Source organism: Vanellus vanellus (genome assembly GCF_965231255.1).
Source record: "Vanellus vanellus genome assembly, chromosome: 2".
NCBI lineage: Eukaryota > Metazoa > Chordata > Aves > Charadriiformes > Charadriidae > Vanellus > Vanellus vanellus.
The window spans coordinates 166195638-166221848 of record NC_138906.1 but is presented as its reverse complement, the minus strand read 5'-3'; the positions used below and the strand labels follow the sequence as shown (position 1 = coordinate 166221848).

General features: G+C 44.4%; 1 protein-coding gene across 1 annotated transcript in view; it reads left to right on the top strand.

Moving 5' to 3' along the window:
- Positions 1–16895, top strand: part of SLC45A4 (solute carrier family 45 member 4) — a 64854-nt gene extending 47959 nt beyond the window's left edge. The window contains exons 3-8 of the mRNA XM_082499611.1: positions 9623–9811; positions 12682–12861; positions 12971–14046; positions 14145–14244; positions 15229–15440; positions 16510–16895. Coding sequence (XP_082355737.1) covers positions 9623–9811; positions 12682–12861; positions 12971–14046; positions 14145–14244; positions 15229–15440; positions 16510–16872 — 2120 coding nt within the window. The 3' untranslated portion in view covers positions 16873–16895. The remainder of the gene's footprint in view (positions 1–9622; positions 9812–12681; positions 12862–12970; positions 14047–14144; positions 14245–15228; positions 15441–16509) is intronic.
- Positions 16896–26211: the final 9316 nt, after the last annotated feature.

Below are 26211 nucleotides of genomic sequence, written 5' to 3'. Positions count from 1 at the left end.
CTACTAAGGAAATTCAAAATTTGAAATACAAGTCTTAAGGAAACGTTGGACAGTTTTTCCAGCATCTCTAACCTAATTTCATCCTTTTAATATTCCTATTAATTATTTGTTCATATAGCTCAAATCTAGGTCCATCTTTCATCTATAATCTTGTCCTTAAGACAGGGAGTGACTAAAGCAGAAATGTGGGTGTGTTTTAAAGGCAGGAATCTGCTGTGAAAGTTTTGGATGTCACAGCGATGCAGGTAGCGGATCCCCATCTCGGAAGAGAAGACAGACAGTGCTCCAGCCCTCTGCCCTGCAACATGGCTCTTTGGTCCCGTGGATTTTTCCCGATGCATTCAGGGTGGGCTGCAGCTGACTTTTCCTGGTAGTTTTGGAAAGAATTTTCTGCATTTTGCCCTTGGGTATCAGTCCTTCCAAGTACTGTGCTTTTTATGTCCTTGTAATATTCCTATTAATTATTTGTTCCCTTGATTCTCACTCCCCTCGTTGCTAAGAACCCCATCCAAATGGGAGAATTGTGCTTTATCCCTCCCCTCTCTTGTTCCACAACTGATTCCTCATTCACGCTGTAGAGGCAGCCCTATCCTCACTTTGCATCGTCCGGAGCAATAGCTGAGTGAGGCTGAGAGCCCAGCGCTCCCAGCCGTCGTGCAGACATCCCTGCTGACAAGAGCTAAACAGGAGGGGGAAGGAGAGGATAGACTTCTTGCATCTGGGTGATAGTTTGTGTTCCAGAAAAGTATGTTCAGATTGCAGAGTGCACGTACTCCTGTCTATAAGATGTATATAATGTGCTGACAGCTTGTGAATATTGCAGGCTAAGCAGAAGAGCTTATTTGACAGGCACAAGAAGAATTTCAGGATGTGAATTTCACCAGTGGGAAGATTTAAGCCACAGTTTTGATATTGCTCCTATTTTATGTGGTGTTTATTGCAATAGGTCATTTCGGAGACACTGAGTGAATAAAGATGCCTGACAACTTGATAGGCTATCATTTTTACGTAGAAAGCTAGCAGCAATTAAAAACCTTATTGTACCGATTTTGTTCTGAGTTCTTCCACCTGTGTGCTTGCAACCAAAATGATCACACGTACTGGTCAGTTCAATTTTCCTCCAGTATTGTTGCGCAATTTGCGGCTTGTTAAGAGTGGCTTCTGAAGAAGCACTTGGCTTGAGCAAGTGTTGTCTTATCATACGGGCTGGGCAGGCGTAATTTAATGAAAAGCAAAATTTTCACATAAAAATGAAGTCCAGTATAGGGCTTCACTTCTTCTCACACCAGCAGCCGTAAGATACTGTAGCATTAGGGGTGCAAATTAGAGGCTCTCTTGTCTCATACAATATTGCATCCTGATGTCAAGTAGTACTTAAAATTATTTCCTTCTTAAAAGCTTGTACTCCCACATTTGGAAGCTACTCAAATCATGGTAATGGGCACCAGGAGAAATTACTGTGCTTTTTCATATCCCTTCCCTGTTAGTCAGAGTTCCTATTTCAATCCATAAGTTCGAAGGTGGTTTCTCATGGGTGCAATAAACTCAACATACAAGTGCTGACTGTACTGCAGTAGTACTCAGATCACCAGTCAAGCCTATCCCAGTGCATCAGTTCAATACATACTGGCTCAGGTTTGGTTCTTTTGGCAGCTTGGAGTCCCACATGAGCTCTAAGTAATTGGAAGCCCTAAAATATGAGGGGAGATACCAAGAAGCAAAAGGATTTGTGGTTGAAGTTTCATGGTGATGCCGTTGTCAAAATAGGGATGAAGCTTGTTTGCAGTTTCTCTGCCCAGTGTGTGGCAACTCTGTATTTTTATCTTAAATATAAGGGAGGGGATATTGGGGTGCATTTATTAAATGATTGCAGCTGCATTCTGAAATCCCTGTTCCTCATATAGACACTCCAAAGCTAAAACGCTGGAGTTTGCGGTGCTTTCTACGATTCTGTTGTAACAAGATGAAGAGCAGATACCGGGGTTCTAACTTTTTCACAGCTTTTTGACAAGCACTGGTTTTGCTTGCTACACTTTTTAAAAATATAGTCTAAACAAAGCAGCTTGTGTAAGCAATGCATTTTAAACAGATCAATGTAAAATATTTTTAGCAGCACGCAGTGTTTTATACAGGGATGAAATTGCAGAACACAAGTATTTGCGAGGCATGACAGATTCTCACGTTAGTTCAGAAATTTGTATGGTGTTTACTTTAAGAGTATAAACAAGTCTCTAGGTGATGATTTCTGACAAATGAAAATAGGAGCTTAGCATCCTATTCCCATATCAGATCTTATTGTTAAGCTTATAAAGAACTATTTTTCCCCCAATAGAACTTATCAAAAAGAGGTTTTGAATAGAAACTGCTGCATGTGGCTTAATCTTTCTTCCATGTAACTCGTGACCTCACGCAGCCCTGAGACTGATGGTGACACAGTGAGCATTTCCTGTGAACCGTGAGCAGTGCTGGTCCCACTATTGTTGGGCACTTTTTTTGTCTGGGAAAAAACAAACCCTTATTTACTAGAAGCCAGTGTCCTGTTTGTTTGTAGCTGGCTGGGAAATGCCATATTACAAGGGTCTCAGTGGCAGTCGTCGCTGCTAACAGAAGCTGTTGTTGTGTTTTGCTCTTTTTCTCACTGATTTGTATGAGACTTCTGAGTCTGCCTTGTGACCTGCTCCAGATTCAGTTCACGGCACAAATACTAACCTTGTTTATCCAATATGTTTTTTTCCCCCTCGGTGTTTCCTCAGATTAGCTGTCAGTAAAAGGCTAAATAATAATCCTCCCATTATTATTCCTCCCCCAAGAGGCCACCAGGTTACTCTTCCAAGTTGGTGGATGGCGGTTCGCAGTTAGAGCTGCTACCTGGCAAGGCAAGCACGGCGGTGGAAAATTACAGACAAAATAAAGGAACAGCATTAAACTGGTAATGGGACGCAGCTGCTTTGGCCTTCGAGTCTGTGTGTGAGTCTGAGCAGCCTCTGGTAAAGCATTTGCTGCGTGATACTTCTCTTGGCCATGTGAAATTGGTCCCAGCCTGGTTATAGCCTGTTCCAGGTGGGTATAGCAGCTCTCAGTGGTTGGGACGTTTTACGTTTGTCTGTAAAAGGTTGTGGCGAGGCAGTCATGTGGATGACAAACTTGCTGTGCTGTACTGCCTTGAAATCTAGTCAAAGCCTGCATCCGTACATCTGTTATGCACATCAGAGACTGGATGCTGCAGGGCTGCTGGCCGGGCACATCACCAGAGCCAAGTTTATTTAAAATACATGCTGCATCTGAGTCCTTGCCACTAGATGGAGGTATCAAAAGGAACTTCTTGGTGTTAAAATATTCCCTTTATCTCTTCCTTTCTGCTTGTTGTCACCTTGTCCTGACTTGGATGCCTTCTTAACTGTCTTCCCATTTTAAAATACGGTCAAGTTGTGTAGGTGTAGCAGCATATATATCATAGAAACATAGAATGGTTTAGGTTGGAAAGGACCTTGAAGACCATTGAGTTCCAACCCCCATGCCATAGGCAGGGACACCTCCCACTAGACCAGGTTGCCCAAGACCACGTCCAGCCTGGCCTTGAACACCTCCAGGGATGGGACCTCAACAACCTCTCTGGGCAACCTGGGCCAGTGCCTCACCACCCTCAAAGTGAAAAACTTCTTCCTAATGTTCAATCTGAACCTGCCCTCTTCCAGTTTAAAGACATTCCTCCTCGTCCTATCGCTACATGCCCCAGTAAAAAGTCCTTCCCCAGCTCTGCTGTAGGCCCCCTTTAGGTACTGGAAGGCCTCAATAAGATCTGCCCGGACCCTTCTCTTCTCCAGGCTGAACAGCCCCAACTCTTTCAGCCTCTCCTCATAGGAGAGGTGCTCCAGCCCTCGGATCATCCTTGTGGCTCTCCTCTGGACACGCTCCAGCAGGTCCATGTCCTTCTTATGTTGGGGAATATATACAGAGAAAGGAACCATTAGGCTATGAAATTAACTTCCTTGACTGCCTGGTGCACTTCACAGACATTAATTTCTGTAAAGTTTTTTTATTGGCTCTCACTCTTGTGAGGCAGCAACCTTTTGGAAGACTTTTATATATATATATATACACACACACAGATACACACTACGTCTTTAGTATTTCAACTTTCAATCTTCTATTTATTTTGCTTCTACTGCCAAATCATGCATGCCAACCTAAATATGCGTATCATGTATGCAGACATGCAAGATATGAAAACCAGATCAGGCTCTTTTAAGGGAAAAAAGTATTTTGGGGTTGTTCTTGTCTGTCTGGAACTTTCTCATTTATATCAAAATGTCTAGCGCTAAAGCAACCCTACTATTGAAATGATGAAGCTGTAGACTCTGCCTGTATGAATTTTATGAAGAACATCTACAAGGTATGTTTTGAAGTCTTGCTTCGTGGGACAGTGGTGGTAGTGCTCAGGGCATCAGAAAATACTTTCCTGGAAGACCCGTGATAGAACGTGGCTGTGAGCTTTACAAAAGCCCGACTTTGCAGCAGCAGTGCTGAATGCAGATGTCAGAGGTGACAAATGAATCTATAGAGAGAAGAAAGGCTATTCTAGGCACCAGAACTGTTGTCTCGCAGAGTTTTGATTCGCTGGGTAGACTACGGCTTATCAATAACACATTTCAACTTTAAGATATAGAAAGCAAATGCAAACAGAAGCTTTGGGTAATTAACTTTACTCCCCATTGCTGAAATGATTGCTCTTTTTGCCTGCCCGTACACTCTTCAGGTGAGGAGTCTGCTGTCCGTCAGACAGATTCAGGAGGGAATTCTCCCACCAGCAAATTAATTTTTCCTGTGCTGTTTTATTTTAGTTTGCACGTGCACCAGCTTCCCACCAGGAATCTTCTCTGACCCCACTCGGTAGTTTTCTACTTGAGGAACCAACCAAATTGTAATGTGACGATATCACTGTTTACATACTTATGATAAAGAAAAGTCATACACTTCACTTAATAAATTATAACTATTTTGAATTCTGCATAACTGTATATGAAACGCATATGATGATTTTATAAACTGCTAGCTTACACTTGGAATGCAATTTGTAAGCACCCTGCCACTTAGGTTACAGAAGTAGTCCTATAACGTGACTTTTCCAGCAAGAGAAAAAGCAGGTTGGGCTCGTGTTGATGGTTCCTACCATTATACAATCTGTGGGAATTGCTCGTGCTTCACTTGAAAGTTATCCTTTTCCTGTTTACTTGGAGGAGCACTGAAAGCTTTTTAGAAATTCGTCCATTTTTCTTGGCATGGGGCTATTAATTCTTGTATAGATTTTTATCGTGGCCTCTTTTTCTAAAGATAGATATTTTGGCCGCTAAAGAGTAGTTTAATAAAAAAAAAATCAAAGTGGTTTGTCTAAAGAAGAGTCTCCAAACATAATGTTCTTGGTTTCTTAAGTGTCCTTTTTACCCTTCCATAAAAGCTATATCCCTAGATCCGTTCTGAAATCATTGAGATTCGTGTCTTTTGCAAAGTAAGCCATTTTCAATGTAAATATTTGGATTTAGGCTTTTATTTATAATACTTCGATGTTAGGAAGATCACCCTTTTCAATCAGTGAAAGTAAAGCCTTCTCAAGAAAGCGTTTCGGTCTCTCTCCTTTGACTCATCCATGGAAAGATAAGACTCCCCAGTTGTAGGCATGTAAGAGAGGTTGGGTAAAAAAAACCTTTTTTTTTTGTTTCTTTTACTGGCCTGTAAAATCAAACCAGAATGCAGGCTTTAATCTGATTGTGAGTTATTATGGCCAAAGTTGACCTTGAAAGTACTGAAGTCAAAGTAATGCTGGCAGTAAAAATCACTGTGTTTTTTAATAATCTTAGGACATTTTTATGACAGCTGTTTAACTGTGGCTATAAAGCATTAAAAAATACCTATCTTTCCAATTTAGAAATGTGCAATTTCTACAGTCGAAGGAAAAATATTTGTAAACAGTTCTTAATTCTCTGCAGAAGTCATCATTTCGAATGGATTAAGTGTTTCCAGAACTTTTTATCTATCTATTTAAGCTTGTTTATTCATATGAGATAGGATGATGCTTGTAACACTGGTAGTGGAGCTCTTGCTAGCCTTCATCCCCTGTGTTTATATAAAGCAACTGTATGATTTACTGCAAAACCTTCCCTATGTCTCTCAAGTGTTTACTGATGGATGAGCTCGATTGAGATGTCCCAGCTTATCATTCACAAGTCACAACATAATTCAGAAAAGGAACTTCTGTTCTCAATGTACAGCCCTCTTGCAGTGATATGACATCAAATTATTTTAGATGTTGGTGATCGCTACGATAAAGATCAGTGACGTTGGTTAAACTACAGCTTCTAGCTTTGTTTAAAACAGACTGCAGTGAGTTGGCATCACACAATCGCAACCTCTGATGCATAACTGCTGCTCAACAGGATGGCTCTGTAGAGGCAAAATGAGATGAGTAGTTACACGTTGCCATTTCTTCTGTGTCCTGCAGAAAAATCATTCGCCCTAAATGAATCATAACCCGCCTACCGTTTAGTCTTGCATGCCTTGAACTGAATGTTTCCTATCATTACATTTTTTTGAAGCAAACCACCCCCACCCCCATCTATATGCCAGCTCAGGCGTTGGTACGTGTTAGCATCCTGGAGCGGGTGAGATGCTAATCAAGCACGCGATGCCTGCTTGCTTGGGAAGGCTGTTGAACTCGGCAAAGTTAAAAAGGGATGCTAAAACTACAGGGAGATGGAGGTTCTCTCTGCACTTTTATTTGGATCGCTGACTTGCACCTATGATTAGGGTAGGGCTCATTGAGAGAAGCTGGGAGGTGCAATTGCAGGTTGGGATCTGGAGGAACGATGGTTTCCTGAAAGAGAGCTTTAAACCTAATGTGCCCCCCCCCAATTCCTAGTGTTGCCTACAAAGTACGTCTCAGCTAAAACTTTTGTGTCAGCCAAGATCACAGAATCACAGAATGGTCAGGGTTGGAAAGGACCTATGGAGATCATCTAGCCCAACCTCCCCACCAGAGCAGGGTCACCTACAGCAGGTTGCACAAGGTGGCATCCAGGCGGGTTTTGAAGATCTCCAGAGTGGGAGACTCCCCCACCTCTCTGGGCAGCCTGTGCCAGTGCTCTGCCACCCTCAAAGTGAAGAAGTTCCTCCTCATGTTTAGATGGAACTTCCTATGGTCAAGTTTGTGCCTGTTACCTCTTGTCCTATCACTGGGCACCACTGAAAAAAGACTGTTCCCATCCCCCTGGCACCCTCCCTTTAAGAATTTAGGAGCATTGATAAGATCCCTCCTCAATCTGCTTTTCTCCAGACTAAAAAGCCCCAAGTTCCCTCAGCCTTTCCTCATAAGAGAGATGCTCCAATCCCCTAATCATCTTTGTAGCCCTTTGCTGGACCCTCTCCAACAGTTCCCTGTCCTTCTTGAACCACGGAGCCCAGAATTGGACACAGCGCTCCAGATGTGGCCTCACCAGGGCAGAGTAGAGGGGGAGGATGACCTCCCTCGACCTGCTGGCCACACTCTTCTTGATGCACGCCAGGATGCCATTGACCTTCTTGGCCACCAGGGCACATTGCTGGCTCATGGGCATCCTGTTGTCCACCAAGACTCCCAGGTCTCTTTCCACAGAGCTGCTCTCCAGTAGGTCAGCCCCTAACATGTACCGCTATGCATGGGGTTATTCCTCCCCAGATGCAGGACGCTACCCTTGCCCTGTCTGCAAACAGTTGGAAAAGCTAAGCAAGAGGTAGCAGTTTGAACCATGATGTGGACAAACATAGCCCTTTCCTAGAGATCTAAAACTTGCTACGAAAGGAGTCAATTGTTGTATGGTAAGTGCCCACATGGAATATTGGCCTCAGGTCTGCAGCAAGGAAAGACGGCCAAACCATGATGCTTTCCCAGCTCCCTGTGGGTAAAAACACAGGTCGTGCTGGTTCAGAAGAGGCAAGTCTCTTCCAATAACTCTGTGCTCTTCAAAGCGGCTGTCTCCATTAACTTGTCCGTTAGCCAAGGTTGAGTCAAATCCCATAGAACTTCACCTCAGACCTGGATTTTGTATCCTTATGGTAAATTTGGTAAATTGTGGGCAAAAAAATGTCATCTTTTCCTATAATAGCTCTGCATCGCTGCAGAGTGCACCAGTCTTGGGAAAATGTGATTTATCTCGTGGCAGAAGCCAGCATCATTGGTCAAGATTTGGTGGCACTTTAAACATCAGGAGATTAGACTTCCAAATTTGCAGCATAGGCTATTTTGGGCAGGGATTGGTATAATCCTGCTTGGTAATGGATGCCTCCGGGGGCTGCACAGGGAGCACAAGGTAGAGGTTGATCTCGCTGGCAGAGGTCGAATACTACTCACACTCACAGTATGTAGTTTTGAATAATAAATGGTTTTCTTTCCTAGGGTAAAGACACTGAGTTCTTCAGTTTTGGCATCAGTTGGACTGCAAGAAAATGACTGTTTTGTTTTTAATGCTTTGCTAAAAAACACGTCAAAGTGGTTACCTGACCTGTGCTGATAAACTGAGAGGGAGACAGATATCAAAGGACCCGAGCGTAGCTGCTCTTCTGGGCCAGTCTGCCATCTGCAGGCCATTGCTCTCCATGCTGGAGAGGTGTAAAGCAGGGCTTTGGGGCTTGCTTTCCTTCTCCAGAAATTATTATTTGTGACAAGGTGTTTTTCCCTAGGTAAATATTACGCAATAAATCCAATTTGTTTCCATTTGATCCTATGAATACTCACCTCAGTTCTGAAAAAAAAAAGCAAGGATGGTAGGGATAAGGAAGCCCCTTTAGTTGCTCTCTAAAGGTTAATGAACAATTACTTTTTCTATTATTGTCTGTTGTTCGATTTTATAAATAAACACTTTTGTGCTTAGAAATGGGACGTTTCATATGACGGTCAAATTCTGTCCATCATTCTCAGTCCATTAAATCTTTCATATCTGTTTGGTGGTGGTCTTAGATGAACAGAACCATTATAATGTTCAACTCCTGTTGAATGGTAAAAGTTTTGCTGAGAAGGGGATGTGTGCATGCGACAACCAGGTAGCTTTCCAAGCATCCCAAAGATCTTTGGTTTTATAGTCCACAAATGGATAGAGGATGCAACAAAGCTATCTGGCTTCTACACGGCAGACCTTGGCTGCTGCTTCTTCACAGAGGCCATCCCCACTAACACCCCTGTCAAAAAAAATTCGGCACACTCAGCAAAATTCAGCAAAAACTTGATTTTTTTGGACAGTAGTAACTAATCTCAACTAGCGGTTCCACTGTTAGATAAATTTTGGTGTTTTGTTGGGGGTTTTGTTGGTGTGGTGTTTTGTTTTTTTTTTTTACTTCTATTTCAATAGCTTAAATATACCTATTGTTACCTTGTTATTGCCCAGGTATTTGAAAGATAAATGATCTGTGCTTTCCGCAGCTGTTTTTTAACCATTGATAAGAAATCTTAACTGGATTGTTCATTTGGGAGGGAATTTGCTGTAGGTAAATTACTGATCAATTTACAGTTTCCGAAGGTATAGCAAAATTTCGTGTATAAATTGAAATGTTTGGTGTGTACCATATAACCTTTAAATCATTTTTGTCTTTGTTTTAGGTCTTCCTGAACAATACTACAGCCTCACTTGGTTCCTTAGCCCTATCCTGGGCTTGATCTTCACTCCGCTTATAGGTTCGGCTAGTGACCGCTGCACACTGAGCTGGGGCCGCCGGCGGCCTTTTATTCTTGCTCTCTGCATTGGTGCCCTCTTTGGAGTTGCACTTTTCCTTAATGGCTCTGTTATAGGTAAATAATCAGGAAATCACCTGCTTTTATCTCCTGCTAACGTATCTGCTTTGAGTCTTTCATGTAGGAAGTAAAGATAATGATATGCAGTTGATTTAACTTATGTTTAGTGTCAAAATCATTGGAAATCTCTGCAACACTGCATTCGAGCTATCCTTCTTGCATCTTTTTATTCAAAAGTTACGGTGCTGTGCTAAGTGTTGTGCAATCATAGCTGTAACTGGTAATACAGAGTTATTAATACAATGGTTGCCAGCATAATGTTTGCAGTCTCTGAGACCAATTTGGTCGATCCTTGACATGGGAAAATTGTAGCAACCTGTTCACAGGGAAATGTTTCCTGTTGTGATCCATTTTCCCTTTAATGCATATCTGGCAACACATCCTGTTTCCAGCATTATTTCAAAAATTATCTTTTCACTTTTTCTTGTGCTTTTCTTAGACCTGGTATTGAAAAAGTCCAGAACACAGTTAATATTTGTTTATCAAAAACTATGTGGGAAAATAATTTTTCCTGAGCCCCCATCAAAGCTGGTAAAAATAGTTTCCCTTGAACATAGTTTACTACCGAACTTAATCTACAATCTACAATCTCTTTGTAAATTTAGTGTAGGAGAGGTGACAGCAAGTACATTTGGGGAAGTGTTTACATCATGGTTGGATTGATGCAAATGAAAGGAACTTAGCACCTAATAATATCCTCTTGGCTCTCTTTTATTTTGGGTTAGATGCAGCTCTATTGTGAAAAAGTTTTACTAATTGAGGGAAATGAGTGGAACATTACCTTGGCTCTCAGCACATTAGCTTTCTAAAGCCAGATTGGGGTACCGTATGATGGTTTTCAATTTTCTTGAAACCGCAGTGGACAAACTGTTCAGATGAATGACGTTTACCTTATGTTTTTTTAATTTACTCAAGCACTAAATATTATTTTTTTTTAATTGTTGTCATATGGTATCAATTGTACTTTGTAGTTGTGTCTCCAAGACTAACTCCTCCTCGTCCAGATGCATGCAAGATGTTAGACTGCAGCCCTCTTACAGGATTTTAATTGATAGGAAGCTCTTACTTCCACAGAGTAGTTTAGGTCCGTAGCCATTGATACTGGCAAGCAAAGCTCAAACACAGTTTATAGGTTATTTTTAAGTGTCTCACCTTCTAATAGATCAGCAGAAAATATTGTCTTTGATTTTTCTCTAATTCTTTGTTACATAGTAACACAGTGTATTGCATAGCTTTCTAGAAAACCTGTGCTTTCCAGATACTCCGGTGCTGCTTTCCAGATACTCCAGTGCAATGAAACGGAATAAATTCAGCTGAAGTGGAAGCCATTCCATGGTCTAGACCCATTCCATATTAGAAGATAGAGATTTGCCACTAGCGTTTAATTTACATCAGCATAAGACAGCACTTGATCTACTATTTAGAGCAAATGCACAATATGACAAAGCAATATTAGTCTCTTTTTAATTGAACTTTTTGAAATGGTGGCTTGTCTCACTTTTCAGAAAGGGCATTGCTTACCAGCCTCTCGCAAGAGGGGGAAGGCATCATTTGTAACCAGATTTTCTTCTAGATGGACCCTGTGTGCTTTCATCATCTGTCGTCTTCCCATTTTATGTTCACACTTTCCTATCCTTAGTCTCCATTTACCTGCAATCCTAATTTCAATCTGGGGCTACAGGAGATGCTGCAAAAAAACTGAGGTGGACATTGTATCACACCCTTTTCCATAACCTGGCCTCTTGCAATAGGAGTCATCAGGACAGGAACAAGGAGCACAAGAGCATAGTAAAAAAGAGGTTTGCTAATCCCAATAGTAATACAGCCATGTCCCGGGAGAACAGCTGTGTCTATCTAAATCTTACTCGGCTCTTGTTCTCTCCACGGCATGCACTGTTCAGGTTTCCAACAAATCTAAAGCACTGATACCGTTGGTGTTTTATACTGTAAGATTCAGCCAAGCGTAGAACGCATATGAAATTTTTTAGCATTAGAGGACTTGGTATAAATGAGGATTGACTATGCAAGAATCATAGCACTTGAGATTTAGGTGATTTTGGTGGCTTAGCTAGTTCATCTCTTTCCACAGTCATTTTCATCAGTTACGCTAATGGCTTTATCGGAGTCTTGCGTGTGTAATGTTTAAATCTCTCTGATTCAAGTAATTCGTGCTTTTGTCAACGGTTCATTTCATGAAAAATTCTCCAGCTATACACTAATGCTGCCTTTCTACTCTGTAGAAAAAAAGCATTTCATGTCATGCTATCAACAGAAGCTGACTGATGTTTTTTGCAATGCAAAATACCTTCGTGTTGCTTCATCCTTAAAAGTTCTGCTTATAAAAGTGATCTAGAAAATATGAACATTTAAGAAAAGCAAAGAGAGAGGCGAGGGGGTTAAATTTCACTTTATCCTGTTTTGCTGCGACCATAACATGTTGGGCACTGTGTCAGGAATGCTGTCAGCAGTGCAGTTACCTGTGTTTATGACTGATAGGTGAGGTATGGCAGTTTGGTTTTAGATGCTCTCCTCTCTCATTTTGGCTGTCTTATAAAAAAAGCCTTCGGCATTTGAAGGAAAATACACGTAAGGAACATGAAATAATATCCAATGCTCTCAAAGGTTTAAGAGATGCTTCAGAAGTAACATTTTGAAAAATAAATGTCAGTCATACAAATGTAAAAACATAATCTTTGTCCCAGACCTCCCATGAAGTTATGCCAAAGAGTTGAAATTGCCATTTTACTCTGTAAAGGAATGTTTCCAGTGAGTGTGTTGCCCACCTTTCTCTTAAGGAGTTAAGCTTGCTCTTAGTAGTTTTCCCTTTTTGAGTAACATGCTCATATTCTTCTTCTGGCTTTCCTCAGGTCTGGCTATTGGCGATGTCCCGGACAAGCAGCCCATTGGTATAGTTCTCACGGTGCTTGGTGTTGTGGTGTTGGACTTTTGCGCTGATGCAACGGAAGGGCCGATTCGGGCCTACTTGTTGGATGTGGTGGACAGTGAAGAACAAGACATGGCCCTAAACATCCATGCGTTTTCAGCTGGTACGGAGTTAGCTGATACGGTTTTGGCATCTGTCAAGTCTTCCTGATGACCGAGTTGTGACTGAATTGATTTTTCCTGAACTCAAGTCTCGTTTTTTCTTTTCCACAGGTCTTGGAGGAGCAATCGGTTATATGTTAGGAGGGCTGGACTGGACACAGACCTTCTTGGGTAGTATTTTTAAATCTCAAGAGCAAGTCCTTTTCTTCTTTGCAGCCATTATTTTCTCTGTCTCCGTTGCTCTCCACCTTTTTAGCATTGAAGAAGAGCAATATAACCCTCAGCAGGACAGGATTGATGACGAAGGAGACACACTTTCCAGTGTCAAATTCAGTGGTAGTCTGCCCCCTCTGAATCGACTGAATGTAATTAGTGAGGAAGAGCCGTACGGAGCCTCTATGTTCCATGACGAGGTTCAGTCAGAGCATGATCTCAGTATGGAGTTCCTTGAGGTGAACATTGTAAGAAGCAAGAGTGACTCGGTTCTGCACATGCCCGATGCTACGTTGGAAATTGAATCAGAGCTGCTTTTTCTGCATGACATCGAACCCTCCATTTTTCAGGATTCTTCATATCCAAACACTCCCCACAACACAAGCCAAGAGATCATGAAGTCCAAACTCAACCACCTGTCTGCTTTCCTCAGGGACAATGAGAAAGAGGAGGAAATGCTGCTTGATAATCGCTTAAATGAAGATAAAGTTCCAAACGTGAATGGCTCCCTACCAAAAGAGTTCCTCAACGGACACGCTAGAATAGGCATGAAGCAATCCAGTACGTCAAACTCCATGCGAAGGCGGAGGCACATGTTCTACCGTCAGCCCTCTTACACCTTCTCGTACTATGGCAAAATAGGCTCTCACCGCTATCGCTTTCGTCGGGCCAATGCCATCGTCTTGATAAAGTCCTCACGCAGCATGAATGATATCTACGACATGCAGAAGCGGCAGCGACAGAGGTGCAGACACAGGAATCAGAGTGGGACGACAAATTCAAGTGGCGACACAGAGAGCGAAGAGGGGGAAACTGAAACCACTGTCAGACTCTTGTGGTTGTCGATGCTAAAGATGCCAAAGGAGCTGCTGAGACTGTGTGTCTGTCACCTCTTAACTTGGTTTTCGATCATTGCTGAAGCTGTGTTCTACACAGATTTCATGGGCCAGGTCATCTTTCAGGGCGATCCGAAGGTAAGAGAACAGTTACCATTGGCAAACCTGCTTATAGTTACTCATTTCTGAGATGTGCTCGTTGCAAGAAAACGGCTTTGTGTTTGTGTTTGTTGCAGGCCCCTTCTAACTCAACCGAGTTACACGCCTATAATGCTGGAGTTCAGATGGGGTGCTGGGGGCTGGTAATTTACGCTGCTACTGCTGCCGTTTGTTCAGGTAAGAGACTCTACACAACCAGACACCCCAGAGATGTATTTGCAAGGTAAAAATAGTTTTGCTTCAGTTAGTATCCGCCTCCTTGTTTGGAGTGAAGGATATTTTTGGAAAAGCATTTCACGCGGTCATAAAGGGAGAGGCTTTTTTTGAGAGTCAATATTAAAAAAATCCTCCAAATGTAGAGGAGGAAATACGAACAGATCGGTTAAGTGGCATAAGGCACAAAGTGCTGTCAAAGGATATTGAATGGCATTTGGCGAGTCATTGGGAAACTAAACTAAGCTTGTTAGAAGATTCAAGCATATGCGAGAGGGTTTTTGCAAAGACTGTTTTTAAAATCAAAATTATAAATATATATTTCTGAAAGTCTCTTGCGTGCTCTCTAATGACAAATAAACCAGCTACAGACAGTTTAGGTTTGGATTCCATACGGACTCTGAAATTAAGAGCTTTTGCCAAACTTGAATTCTGCCCTTTGCAGCAGGTGTGCAGGCACATCTGCACAGATCGCTGTCGTGGGGACTGCCTCTTTGCTGAGACATGTCAAATTGACGTTCAGGTGGGCAGCTTGTTTCTGAACACAAACTGAAATGTGCCTATAAACATCAGGTATCTGATCACTTTGTTTAGCAAATGTGCTTGCATCAGAAACAATCTCCTCTGTGCTCAGAGTGTACCTGCATTGATAAAGTTAATAAATAGGTAAAATTAATGAATGGAATGAGTGGACCTCGCTACGTTTGAGTAACGAGCACTGAGTTCTGCCTCAGGCTTGTCTCATGGATCGAGAAAGTCTCTGAGCTCATCTGTTCCTCAGTTTCTGAAGTAGCAGTACATCTTTTTTTTCCCAAGGAACTATGCTGCTAAGACAACCCAAATATGCAGTGAGCGCCTGAGTCCTAAATAGCGTATCGAGTTGTCATGGCCACGTCCAAAACTTCACCAAGCAAACTGATATTTATGTTTTATTCTTCATCTCTGCAGCCTTGTTGCAGAAATACTTGGACAACTATGACCTTAGTATAAAAGTGATCTACATCCTGGGCACGCTGGGTTTTTCTCTGGGCACTGCAGTGATGGCAATGTTCCCCAACGTGTACGTCACCATGATAATGATCAGCACTATGGGAATCGTCTCTATGAGTATCTCCTACTGCCCCTACGCACTTCTGGGACAATACCATGATATTAAACAGGTACGTGGAATATTTTGAATATTTGCATCAAGGCAGAGCGTTCGCATTTCTCTGAAGATCACAGCGGCAAAATGGATTTATTAAATCCCATTATTTGAGATATGTGCTTCACTGGGATGTGTGCCAAAGCACAGATTTGTCCTTGATAGTAAATAGCAAGAGCTGCCACTTAACTCAGATGGTATTAGCGTCAGGTTGGCTCAGTGGGGTCATGATTGCTTTACCCTGTGCTGAGGTATAAAAGGATTTGGGTGCATATGGTAGATGAAGAGAGATGAAAGAATTATTGGAGTATTTATTATATACCTAGTTGTTACTATTGTTTCTGAGGTGTTATGTTAGCGTTACTCAGGTTCTTCACAGTCTTACATATTGAGGTGAGTCTGGAAATGCAGCTATAAGTTTGGAGAGACGGAAGGCAAAGTAATTCTGCTGGAAACAAGGACAGATTTACTTTCCGCTTTTTAGCACTGTTACATTTGGATTACAAATTACAGGAGGATCGTTTGTTTTAACGTGTTTCTGCATTGGGATTGGGAGGGGGATTCCTTTTTATAATCGTAAAACTAATTTCACAGTATCACAGTATCACAGTATGCTAGGGATTGGAAGGGACCTCAAAAGATCATCTAGTCCAATCCCCCTGTCGGAGCAGGAACACCTAGATGAGGTTGCACAGGAAGGCGTCCAGGCGAGTTTTGAATGTCTCCAGAGAAGGAGACTCCACAACCTCCCTGGGCAGCCTGTTCCAGTGCTCTGTCACCCTCACTGAGAAGAAGTTTCTTCTCAAATTTAAGTGGAACCTCTTGTGTTCCAGCTTGAATCCACCAACTGTTTAATGTAAATTTGTTTTACAAAACCTAATCTTGGAGCCAATTCACGCCAGGAGTGCTCCAGAAAATATCTGCCTCTTGGTGTAAGATGAGGAGGCTGTGGATAAGGGTAAATAGATAAGGAGGGTGTTGCTCTGGATTGTATAGGCTTCATAATGCACAAGGATGGCGTGAAGTTGACCACATAGCTGAGAAATTAGAGGAATATACTAACGCGTTTCTTGTCTTTTTTCCAGTACATTCACCACAGCCCCGGGAACTCAAAGCGAGGATTTGGCATAGACTGCGCCATTCTGTCCTGTCAGGTTTACATCTCCCAGATCCTCGTGGCTTCTGCGCTTGGTGGTGTGGTGGATGTGGTTGGCACAGTCAGAGTCATTCCCATGGTGGCTTCAGTGGGATCCTTCCTGGGTTTTTTGACAGCTACCTTCTTGGTGATTTACCCCGAAGTCAACGAAGAGCCAAAGGAAGAACAGAAAGGACTGGGTCCTCCAGAGACAACCGAGGGCAACGGCACGAGCGCAGAGAAGCCGACTGTGCTGAAGCTCACGCGCAAAGGAGCTGCCGCGGCGGAGCTGGAGAGCGAGTCAGCTGTGTGAAGCCGTCGCTGCGTGTTCACACACATTCCAGGGAGGGCAGGTGCAGGATTAAGGACTTTTATGGTTTGTTTGTTGTTGGTTTTTTTTTTTTTCTTCCCAGGAAAACAAATTAGGATCTTCACTACTTGTAGCTAAAATTGCAGAAGAAAAGGCAGTTTCATGCAAAAGTGTAAATGAAATTCTGTAGTCCTTAATTATAGGCTTGAACAGGTAGCTATGATGCTAATTGCTTTCTCTACAACTTAGAAACGTCATTTCTGAACACTTTTTTATTAAGAATACATTTAGATTTCAAATAAGTTTTATTAATCTGCATGAGACTCACAGTGTATTCAATTAGCAGTTAGAAAAATTAAGTTTTCGGCTGTTTTTAAACTAACTGAAAATGGAAGCTATCTTGACTCATAGTCTCCTGCTATTTTTTTGTCTGAACATTTCAGATTTCACTGGTGTAATCACTGAATCAAATGCTTAGACATCTTGATCGATTTTTTTCATAAGCATGACATTACTGGTCTGACAGCTGCAGTTCTTTGACGTTAATTTTAGACTTCATGTTTTTATTAGTGCAATTACTACAGAATAGTTTTATTTGCAATTACTTTCAAGAAAAACAAAAGCAATTACCGCAGTTTCTGAGAAACTGCCGTGAATCCTTTTAGTCATACTGTTCAACAGCTACTCCCAGGTCTGCTGCGTGTCGGGAGAGGGTGACGTTGGGTTCACGATGTGGACTGTAGATGGAAGGAGCAGCAACTGGGAGAGGTGACCAGCACTGACAGGTGTTTGTTTGTTTTTTTTTTTTTTTATCGCAAGTGCTGAATTTTATGAATGTCGTTGGAATACGCTGTGACAATTTTTAGCTGGGAGTTTTGCGTGCTGGTGAATTTGGGGGGGGGGGGGGGGGGATTCTTGGCATTTAAACCTGATCATCTCTGGATGAAGCTGCCGTGGAGAAAGGGCGTCTCTGGGGTCAGCTTTGTGGGAGGAGGCATGCGGATTCTCTTTTGTAGGGAAAGGAAGTCGTTGATTAATTGCACTTTTAATAATCCGTTAACCTCCTGGCTGGGAACGCGGCAGCCAAGGTAAAGGCACGGTGTCAGTACAACAAGGTAAACTGAAGGCCTACCTCCGTCACTTTATGGCATAGTCTGGGTGTATAAAAATCTGTGTCAGAAACAGTTTTTAGGCCTTAAAATTCAATCCACTGGCATGTCTTGCTGTTCCACTCGCCGTGTTGGAGGAATTGTAGGCTGGAGCTCTTCCGAGCTGCTGCCCCGATGTTATCAGCTCAACCTCCATGCCCCCTTCCTTGATTCAGGACATAGCTGCAGTGCAAAGACATTTTTTCTGTGAAGAGTTTAAAAGAGTTGTGTTAATCTGATTTTAAAATACCGTTCAGATCGCTAGCGGCGTGCCCCGATCCGTGGGCGGCCAAAGCTCAGCGATCCAGCAGCCGTTTAAGGGAACTTTAGAAACCGAACTTCCGTTTGTCGTCTCACAAGAAGTGTTTGTGATGCTATTTACTCATTTTCGCATGGACCTCTGGGCTGCAGTCGATCCGTGTGCTAAACAGACAAATCCCAGCTCGTTGTAAGATTTCTGCTGCCTCAAACTTCTCGTACTACAGTACTTTAAAATGCATGTGTAAATCATGCTGCAATATAGTCATTCAGAAGAAGAATATATATTTCAAAATGAAAAGCAGTTTTTAATAAATTACTTGAATTGTCGGTGTATTTAAGAAATGTATGTTTTGGTATATTTGAAGTTAACGCGCAGTCTTGGCCAGCATCCTAGACGAATTCCTGGTGGCATACGTGGGTTTCTTAGCTGAAGGCTTTCAGTCAGTGCCGATGTCCTATGCTATCAAGGGTGACGATGTTCTTTTTAGGCTGGTGAAATCGCCAAGCACGAAAGTACACGTAATCGCACAGGACTTAGTTGGTTTTTTTTTTTCCCAAGTGTCTCGAGAAAGTCTTTTTCTTTAAGGTGAATATTTTTTTTATTTAGAACACAATACTGTGAACTGTGTTCAGACAGGGGAATAATACTACTGAAGAATACGAGACCTTGTTGAAGAAATCAGTTGTGAGAAATACTTTAACTGAACTTCTGCCGTGAATCTTATCATCTCAATTACATTTAATATATTCTGGTGATGTTCATATATAACAGAGATGAGTGTTGTATTTCACCCTATAACTGGCATTCGTGTAAAATACACGCTGAGTTAGACATTTTCAAATAGCTTTAATATTTTATTTTTAAAGCTCCTTGAAGATTCCGCTTTTGGTTAAATGAACGCTGTCAAGTACTCCTTATTTTAATTTCTATTTCTGGAAAGGTTCTTCTACAGTTTAAAAATCTTCATCTTCTGGCCGGTGCCAGCCTTACTCTTTTCCCCTTGAGCTTCATGGATTAGTGTGGTTTCAAATCGCCGTTACTCCCCCAAAGCACCTTCGCAAGCCAAGATTTTTTTCACGGCACCATCGAGCTGACCAAGGTCCAGCTGCAAAGAGGGAGAAGTTGAAGCTGCCTCTCGCTTCACACCCAGCAGAGGGAACGTGAGACCGTTTTGGGGGTGAGCTCGCACACGTTTATTTAGCTTTCTCAGTCAGGGGAAGGGTGAGGAGGGAGGAAGGACATTTTGAAGCCGGAGGGTTTCAATCAAAGGCAGGGCAGGTCCGATTTTGTCCCAGCCAGCATTTCTAAGAATTGGATGTTAAAAATCCGTATTTGGAGTTGTTTATGGGGCTGTTTAATTACCGTTCGTAAGGCATGAGTATGCACGCTGCCTTGTAGCAGGAAGCTCTATTTCACTCCCCGGTAAAGCCGAAGGAAATAATTATCCATTGTAAACGCGCTGAAGTATTTGTAGTATTGCCAGAAGAATTAACTTGGGGGAGCCCCTGCCAAAGTATCTCCTCCTGTACCTCGGCCAGCCGGCAAAACCACCGCGCTGGCTCCCGCTCTGCTCGCCGGTGAGGGATCCCGACATCTTTCGTAGTAACACTTTTTCTTGAATTTGAGAGAGTTTTCTTTCTAGCCCTGCCACTTCTCAGGGTAGAGTGGGCACTGATTTATTTCTTTGTGTGTCCCTTACCTTATCTTTTGATACAGAAAAGGGTTTTTTTGGGTCACGATTAAAAGGTAAAGTAGTAAGATTTGTTGTGTTTGTTGCAGAAGTTGTAGGAAGAGAGGGTTGAAGGGGCTTTATTTTATTCCTGGTGACAATAAGCATCCTTTTTTTGTTTGTCGGTATTACTGTATGTTCAAATTCATCCAGTGTGCCCCATCTCTTTGGACCTTTACTGCTGCAGGCTTAAGGTTCAGTGGTTTCATTCTATGTTGCTCTATACTGTAAACAATTTTAACATATTCTGCTGCAGTCCTTCTGGTGACGTGTAACACCCCAAACGTGAGACACCGTTAATGCTCAGATTCTCGAGTGCTGCAGTCAGTAAACTGCCCATCTAGAAATATTTCATGTGAGAGCAGAGAAACTCAAACTTTCACCACTTGGAAAGGCGTAGTATGGATTTTGCACCCGTAGGTTCTTGCAAGAGTCCAGTCGGATCTGCGCTGTTTATGAGTGGCAATTTCAGACTCCAGAAGCAATAATTTCTGAGGAATGTTTCTCTTCCTGCTGGTTAGATGACTTTCATAGAGATTTATTATCTAAATAGCCTTTTAATAACACCAATCTGGTCGTTTGCTAGCGCTGGTAGTAAGCAGTTATGGAAAGACGCGGGTTGTTCATCGTCAGAAGGGAGGAAGCCAGTAAATCCAAACGGAGGTTAGTGCTCCTTGAAACACACAATGTCCTTTTCCCCTTTCACTTGGAGCCTTTTTTGGGACTATGAAATATTCCCGGCGCAGCAGCTGCGAATGTCGCCTCCTGCTTTTCTTGCCAGTGCCGATGCTGGCACGCAGATGAAACAGGCTTGCGTGAGGTTTACCACGGAGGCATGGAAGTGAGGGCTGAGCCTTTCTCATTCCTCTCCCGTCTGATCCCAATCCCCCCCAGCACTTGGAATGACAGCGACAACACCGGTGATTATTGCCAGGTTCCTCCTTGAAACCTCAGTTCCATCATTAGAAACGCATCCGCCCGCCCTCCGCTTGTGGTGAGCTTTGGCCTTCCTCCAATGGCCACCAGTAACAGCAGGATTTTCGTGGCTACCGGTGGGGTCTTGCAGCCATGCGGGTTGAGGTCACGTTGATTAATAAAGTCACAATTTGTTCCTGAGAGAGCTCCCTCCGTGTCCGGGCAGGAGGGGAGATCGGGAGGAATCTTCATCCCCAGAAGCGCGTCGCAGGGTCAATGTTCATTTTCAGTGGTCGCCCCCGTCTGCAATAATTCTGCGTAGACGCCGAGCCAAGTTTGGTGACGCGCCGTTGTTCAGTCCCTGCGACAAACTGTAGTTCAGTCACTGAGAGTTGGGGTTTTTTCAGGTGCGTGTGTGCGTGTGTCTATGTGTCTGTGTGTATATACATTTATATACACACTGCTCGGGCCAAAATATCTCCGGTGGTTGTGTGCTCGTCATCACCCTACTCAGCAATGTTTTCAACTGAGTTCTTCCAGGTTTCCCTCATCCTACTCCTATGCGAGACGAGCTCAGCTATAAATATGTATCCTATTTAACTGAATAAGTAAACTCCTGCATGATATTCCAAGCACATGTAGCAGCTTCGGCATCTGAAGTATCTATTGTGAAAGAGAAGTTGGTTTTATTTGCAGCTGTTTTGTCCTTGTTTCCTTTTCGTAGGCCAAATAAATGTAACGAACACCAAATGTTGCACAGAAATGTTTTTAATGACTGTGTAGAAGAAATACCAAATTTTATTTTTCTTTGCAGAAACTTTATGGTTACAGAGAATCCTCTAGCTGTTATTCTTCCTTAAACGACAAAGCTGAACGTTTGTAAAGTGCATCGAAAAATGGTCATTTTTTAAAAAGTGGAGCTACCCAAAGTTTTCTGTTTCTCATGTTGCATCCAGAACAAGCCATTGGCAGAGGCGCGCCGCGGAAGCTCAAATATCAGCGGGGCGTTCTGTTGTCGAGGCTCAGCAGCTCAGGCAGTTAGGAAATCGGGTTAGATAATAACAAAAACGCTCAATTGCCTTTTCATAACTGTCTGCGGGGGCAGCAAGGACTGCTCCTTAAGATGTTGCAGTTTTTCCGATAATTGAAAATTAAGATCACCTCCTGGAAAACCGAATTTATTCGGCTCCTCGACCCAAGCAGCCCTGCAGCTCACCTGGCTTTGAACCTCCCCTTCCCTCGCCCCAGGGAGCCCGGAGGACCTGGGAGTGCCCAGGAGGGACAAATACCTCCCCCCTGCCCCGAGAAGAGATAAAATTAAAAGGCTTTTGATGTCCTTGTGATCTACTGAAGCTTTAGCCAAAACCCAGGACACGGTTCCAATCTGACATGCTCTGACGCATTTTTTTTTCTCAAATTTTGAAGCTGGGGGTGAAGCTCCGGGAGTGTTGAGCCAAACTTGGCACCACCTCGTTTAGCCTGCACCTATTGAGTCCTCAGTGATAGCCAAATTGTAGTAAATAGCCCCAAAAATCCAGAAGGACTTTTCTCTCAACAAATTGGCAGTTCTTAATATATTTATTGTTTTTTTTCTGATGTAACATGAACACTAAGCCCTTTTGGTAGCCAAATGACCAGCTTATTTTAAATGCCTCCTATTAATAGAAAGCTGCATATAGGCATCTCATAGTGAAAAAAAAAAGAAAAAAAAAAAAAAGAAAAGAGAATATTTAGTTCCTTTGTGAACTGGCCATATGACAACTACTTTTTTATCAACTTATTAAGTTGGGGCACTATAATAGCTCTTGCTGAGTTTAGCAATGTTTATAAGCATGTGTTAAACACATAATGTTAAGTTTTATGAGGAAAAAGGGATAAAGAAAAGTAATGTCACAGATGAATGTTTGAGTGCGTAGATGGCATAATGTATGTATGGTTTTTTATTTCTACACTGTTGAGCTTATTTTCTGTTTTAAGGTTAAAAAAAAAGAGATTTGTTGCATGAGAACTGTTTTATTGTGTTCTGCACTTTCTGTTCTTTTTGTATAATCTTGATTTTCATTTACGCATAGAAAAGGAAAATCAATTTAGAAATATCCTACTCCACGAGGCATTGTGTTCCGATCCGTTGTTCTGAAGTTCGATCTTAATAAACATTTCAGTAAGCATTGGTAGCTCGCATTCCTGTGGTGTGTGCGGGGACCGGGAGCGGAGGCACCTGCGGGGCCGGCGGCGGCGCAGCCTCCCTGCTCCCGACCGAACGCCGCCGCTGCCACTTCCCTGCCGCCCTACGCTGTGCGAGACAAAGAATTAGTATTTCTGAAAATGCTACTACCGAATATTAGCCAAAAAAAAACCCAAAAAAACAACCAAGCGTCGCAATTTGCAGCTGCGTGAGAAACTCGCCCGGCGCTTGCAGGCGTGAGGGAGTGGAGGTGGAGGAGCAAAGTAGCGACGCCTGGGAGAGGTGTACGTCCCCGGCTGCAGACCCGGCCCTGGCCCTGGTTGCTCTGGCCCGTTCCCAGGAGGAGACGTGGAGGGGTGGCGGTCACCTGCTAAACCAGCAAAATCCATCGGCTCTCATGCCATCACCGAGGGGCTGAGTGCAGGGTCTTCCCTTCGAGCGGGTGGCAGGGCGCTCCCGCCATCGCAGCAGGGGGGGTCTCGTCCCTCCTTTGCCAGCGCCATCGGCCTTTTCCACTCCTCAACCTCACCCTGGCGTGGGATCCCTCTGCACGGAAGGGCCTGGGAGTGTTTCAGGAGGAAATAGGGTCAGGTTTTGCTTTGAAACCAACCATAAGCAGCTTCCAAAGAAACCAGTTCACATCCAGACTGACTGACCGCTCGGACAAGAGAGGGGAAAGCCGGAGGGAGGGAGGGATGTCTGTGTCAGAATACACGTGCCAGCTGACAGGGTTAAACTCGCAGTGTGAAGAACTCACTTGTCCTGCTTGGATTTCCAACAGTTTACTTGAGAGATTTGATCTGTGACTCCTCCTGAAGGCACTTCTTCGGAATCAGTACCAGCAGCTCAGAGAAGTCGATGCCCACGCAGTGTTTGGTTCATTTTTTGACTGAACACAGCTCAGCTGCGCTCTTTTCTCACTGGACCTGAGGTTAAGAAGTGAAAAGATAACACGCAGTGATTCTGACTTTGAGTCTGGGCTATGAACTTGCTTTTTTCCCAGTGCCAAGGGTGGACCCTGACTCGCCAGGGAAGGAGCTGCTCCGAATGCCTACAGCAGACCCAGAGGACGGCTGTGCTGGTTTTGACTGGGATGATTTTCCTTGTAGCAGCCAATATGGGGCTACTGTGCAGTATGGGGGAACGAGCGAGCAGCCTGATGCTGGGGTTAAACCAGGACAAGGACAAGAGCCTCTGCCAGCCTCGTCCCTTCGCTCAGCAGAGCCCTGTGCGCTCGTCCTCACCATGAGGGGCTCTGACTGCCTCGCAGAGCCCAAAGTGACGAGGGGATTAAGTGGCAGGGACTGTCCTTCAAAAGTGAAGAGGCAAAAGGGCTGCGAAGGCAGCAGAGAAATAAACCTGGACGTCCCTGGGCTGGGTCTTGCAAGGCTGAGCCCCACTCTGTCCATGCATCTCCTCCCAAGTATCCATCCATCCATCCATCCATCCATCCATCCATCCATCCATCCATCAGCCTGAACCCCTGCCAGGAGTGGGGGAGGAGGGGGCAGCCCTCGTCATCCTTCCCAGCATTGCAGCAGGATGTGGCTCAGGGAGAGAGGTGGGAAGCACAACCCCCTGTGGTGCTGTGGTTCCCGCAGGGTGATCCCTAGCGAGGCAGCACTTCGCCAGGCTCAGGAGATGTGACTCATCCCCTGGCCCCAGGAGCAGGACACTGCGGTCCCCAGCCGGGAGCAGCGGGGTGGGAGGAGGGCATCGGGTCTGGGCTGGCCGGAGTGTGCTGAGGAAGGGGTGAGGACAGAGGAGCTGCATCACTGCCTGAGCTATTGTTCCCGTTAAACGTGGCCCTTACAAAATAGCTCGCAGTGGCCTTGGAGTGGCTGGGAATGGCCGGGAAAGGAACCTGCCCCAGCGCTGGCCCCGCTTTCCAGTCTGGACCGAGGATGGAACAGCAAACCAGTATCTGCACCCCCCCATCTGCTTTAGTGGGGTCGGTCCCTGCATCGAGGCTTTGTGGCAGCTAGCGTGGCATCTCTCCCATGCTGGGGTAGCAGGTGGTGGCCCCACACAAGGCAGAGCTGAGACCTTGTGGACTCCTGGACACCCCCCCCAATACCGCTCAGCAGCTCCAGCCGGGCTGCACGACCCACTCATGAGCACAGAGCTCACTGGGGACATGGAATGTGCCTGTGGGGTGCCAGGGGGTGACACCACAGACACACCCTCGAGTTCAGTGCCTGTGCAGCAGGCAGCCCTTCACACACCGAAAAGGGGCAGGGGGCAGCCACCCGGCAGGGAACCAGCCCTGCAGGGCCACTGCGGTCACAGAATGGTCGGTGTTGGAAGGGACCTCTGGAGATCATCTAGTCCAACCCCTCTGCCAGAGCAGGGGCACCTACAGCAGGTTGGACAGGAACGCGTCCAGGTGGGTTTTGAAGAGCTCCAGAGAAGGATACTCCCCCACCTCTCTGGGCAGCCTGTGCCAGTGCTGTCACCCTCAAAGTAAAGCATTTTTTTCTTCATGTTGACATGGAATTTCCCATGTTCCAGTTTGTGCTTGTTGCCCCTTGTCCTGTCGCTAGGCACCACTGGAAAGAGTCTAGCCCCATCCTCTTGACAGCCGCCCTTTAGATATTGATAAGCATTGATGAGATCCCCTCTCAGCCTTCTCTTCTCCAGGCTGAACACACCCAGGTCTCACAGCCTTTCCTCATGAGAGATGCTCCAGTCCCCTGATGATCTTTGTAGCCTTCTGCTGGACCCTCTCCAGCAGTTCCCCGTCCTTCTTGAACCGGGGAGCCCAGAACTGGACACAGTACTCCAGATGTGGCCTCATCAGGGCAGAGCAGAGGGGGGAAGGATGACCTCCCTCGACCTGCTGGCCACACTCTTTAATGCACCCCAGGATGCCACTGACCCTCTCGGCCACAAGGGCAAGAGGAAAGAGGAGACAGCAGAAGAGCGGCCCAAATCCTGGGGCCAAGGGCGGTGGGCAGCTGCCGCTCCATCTCCCAGCCCCGAGCAGGCAGCATTCGCCTCCTTCTCTGGGCCTGGGATGTGCCAAGTGGCACTTGTGCAGCATCCCCTCCCTGTCCTGACACCTGGGGTGGCACAAAGGCCACCGACCCACTGCCAAGAGCAG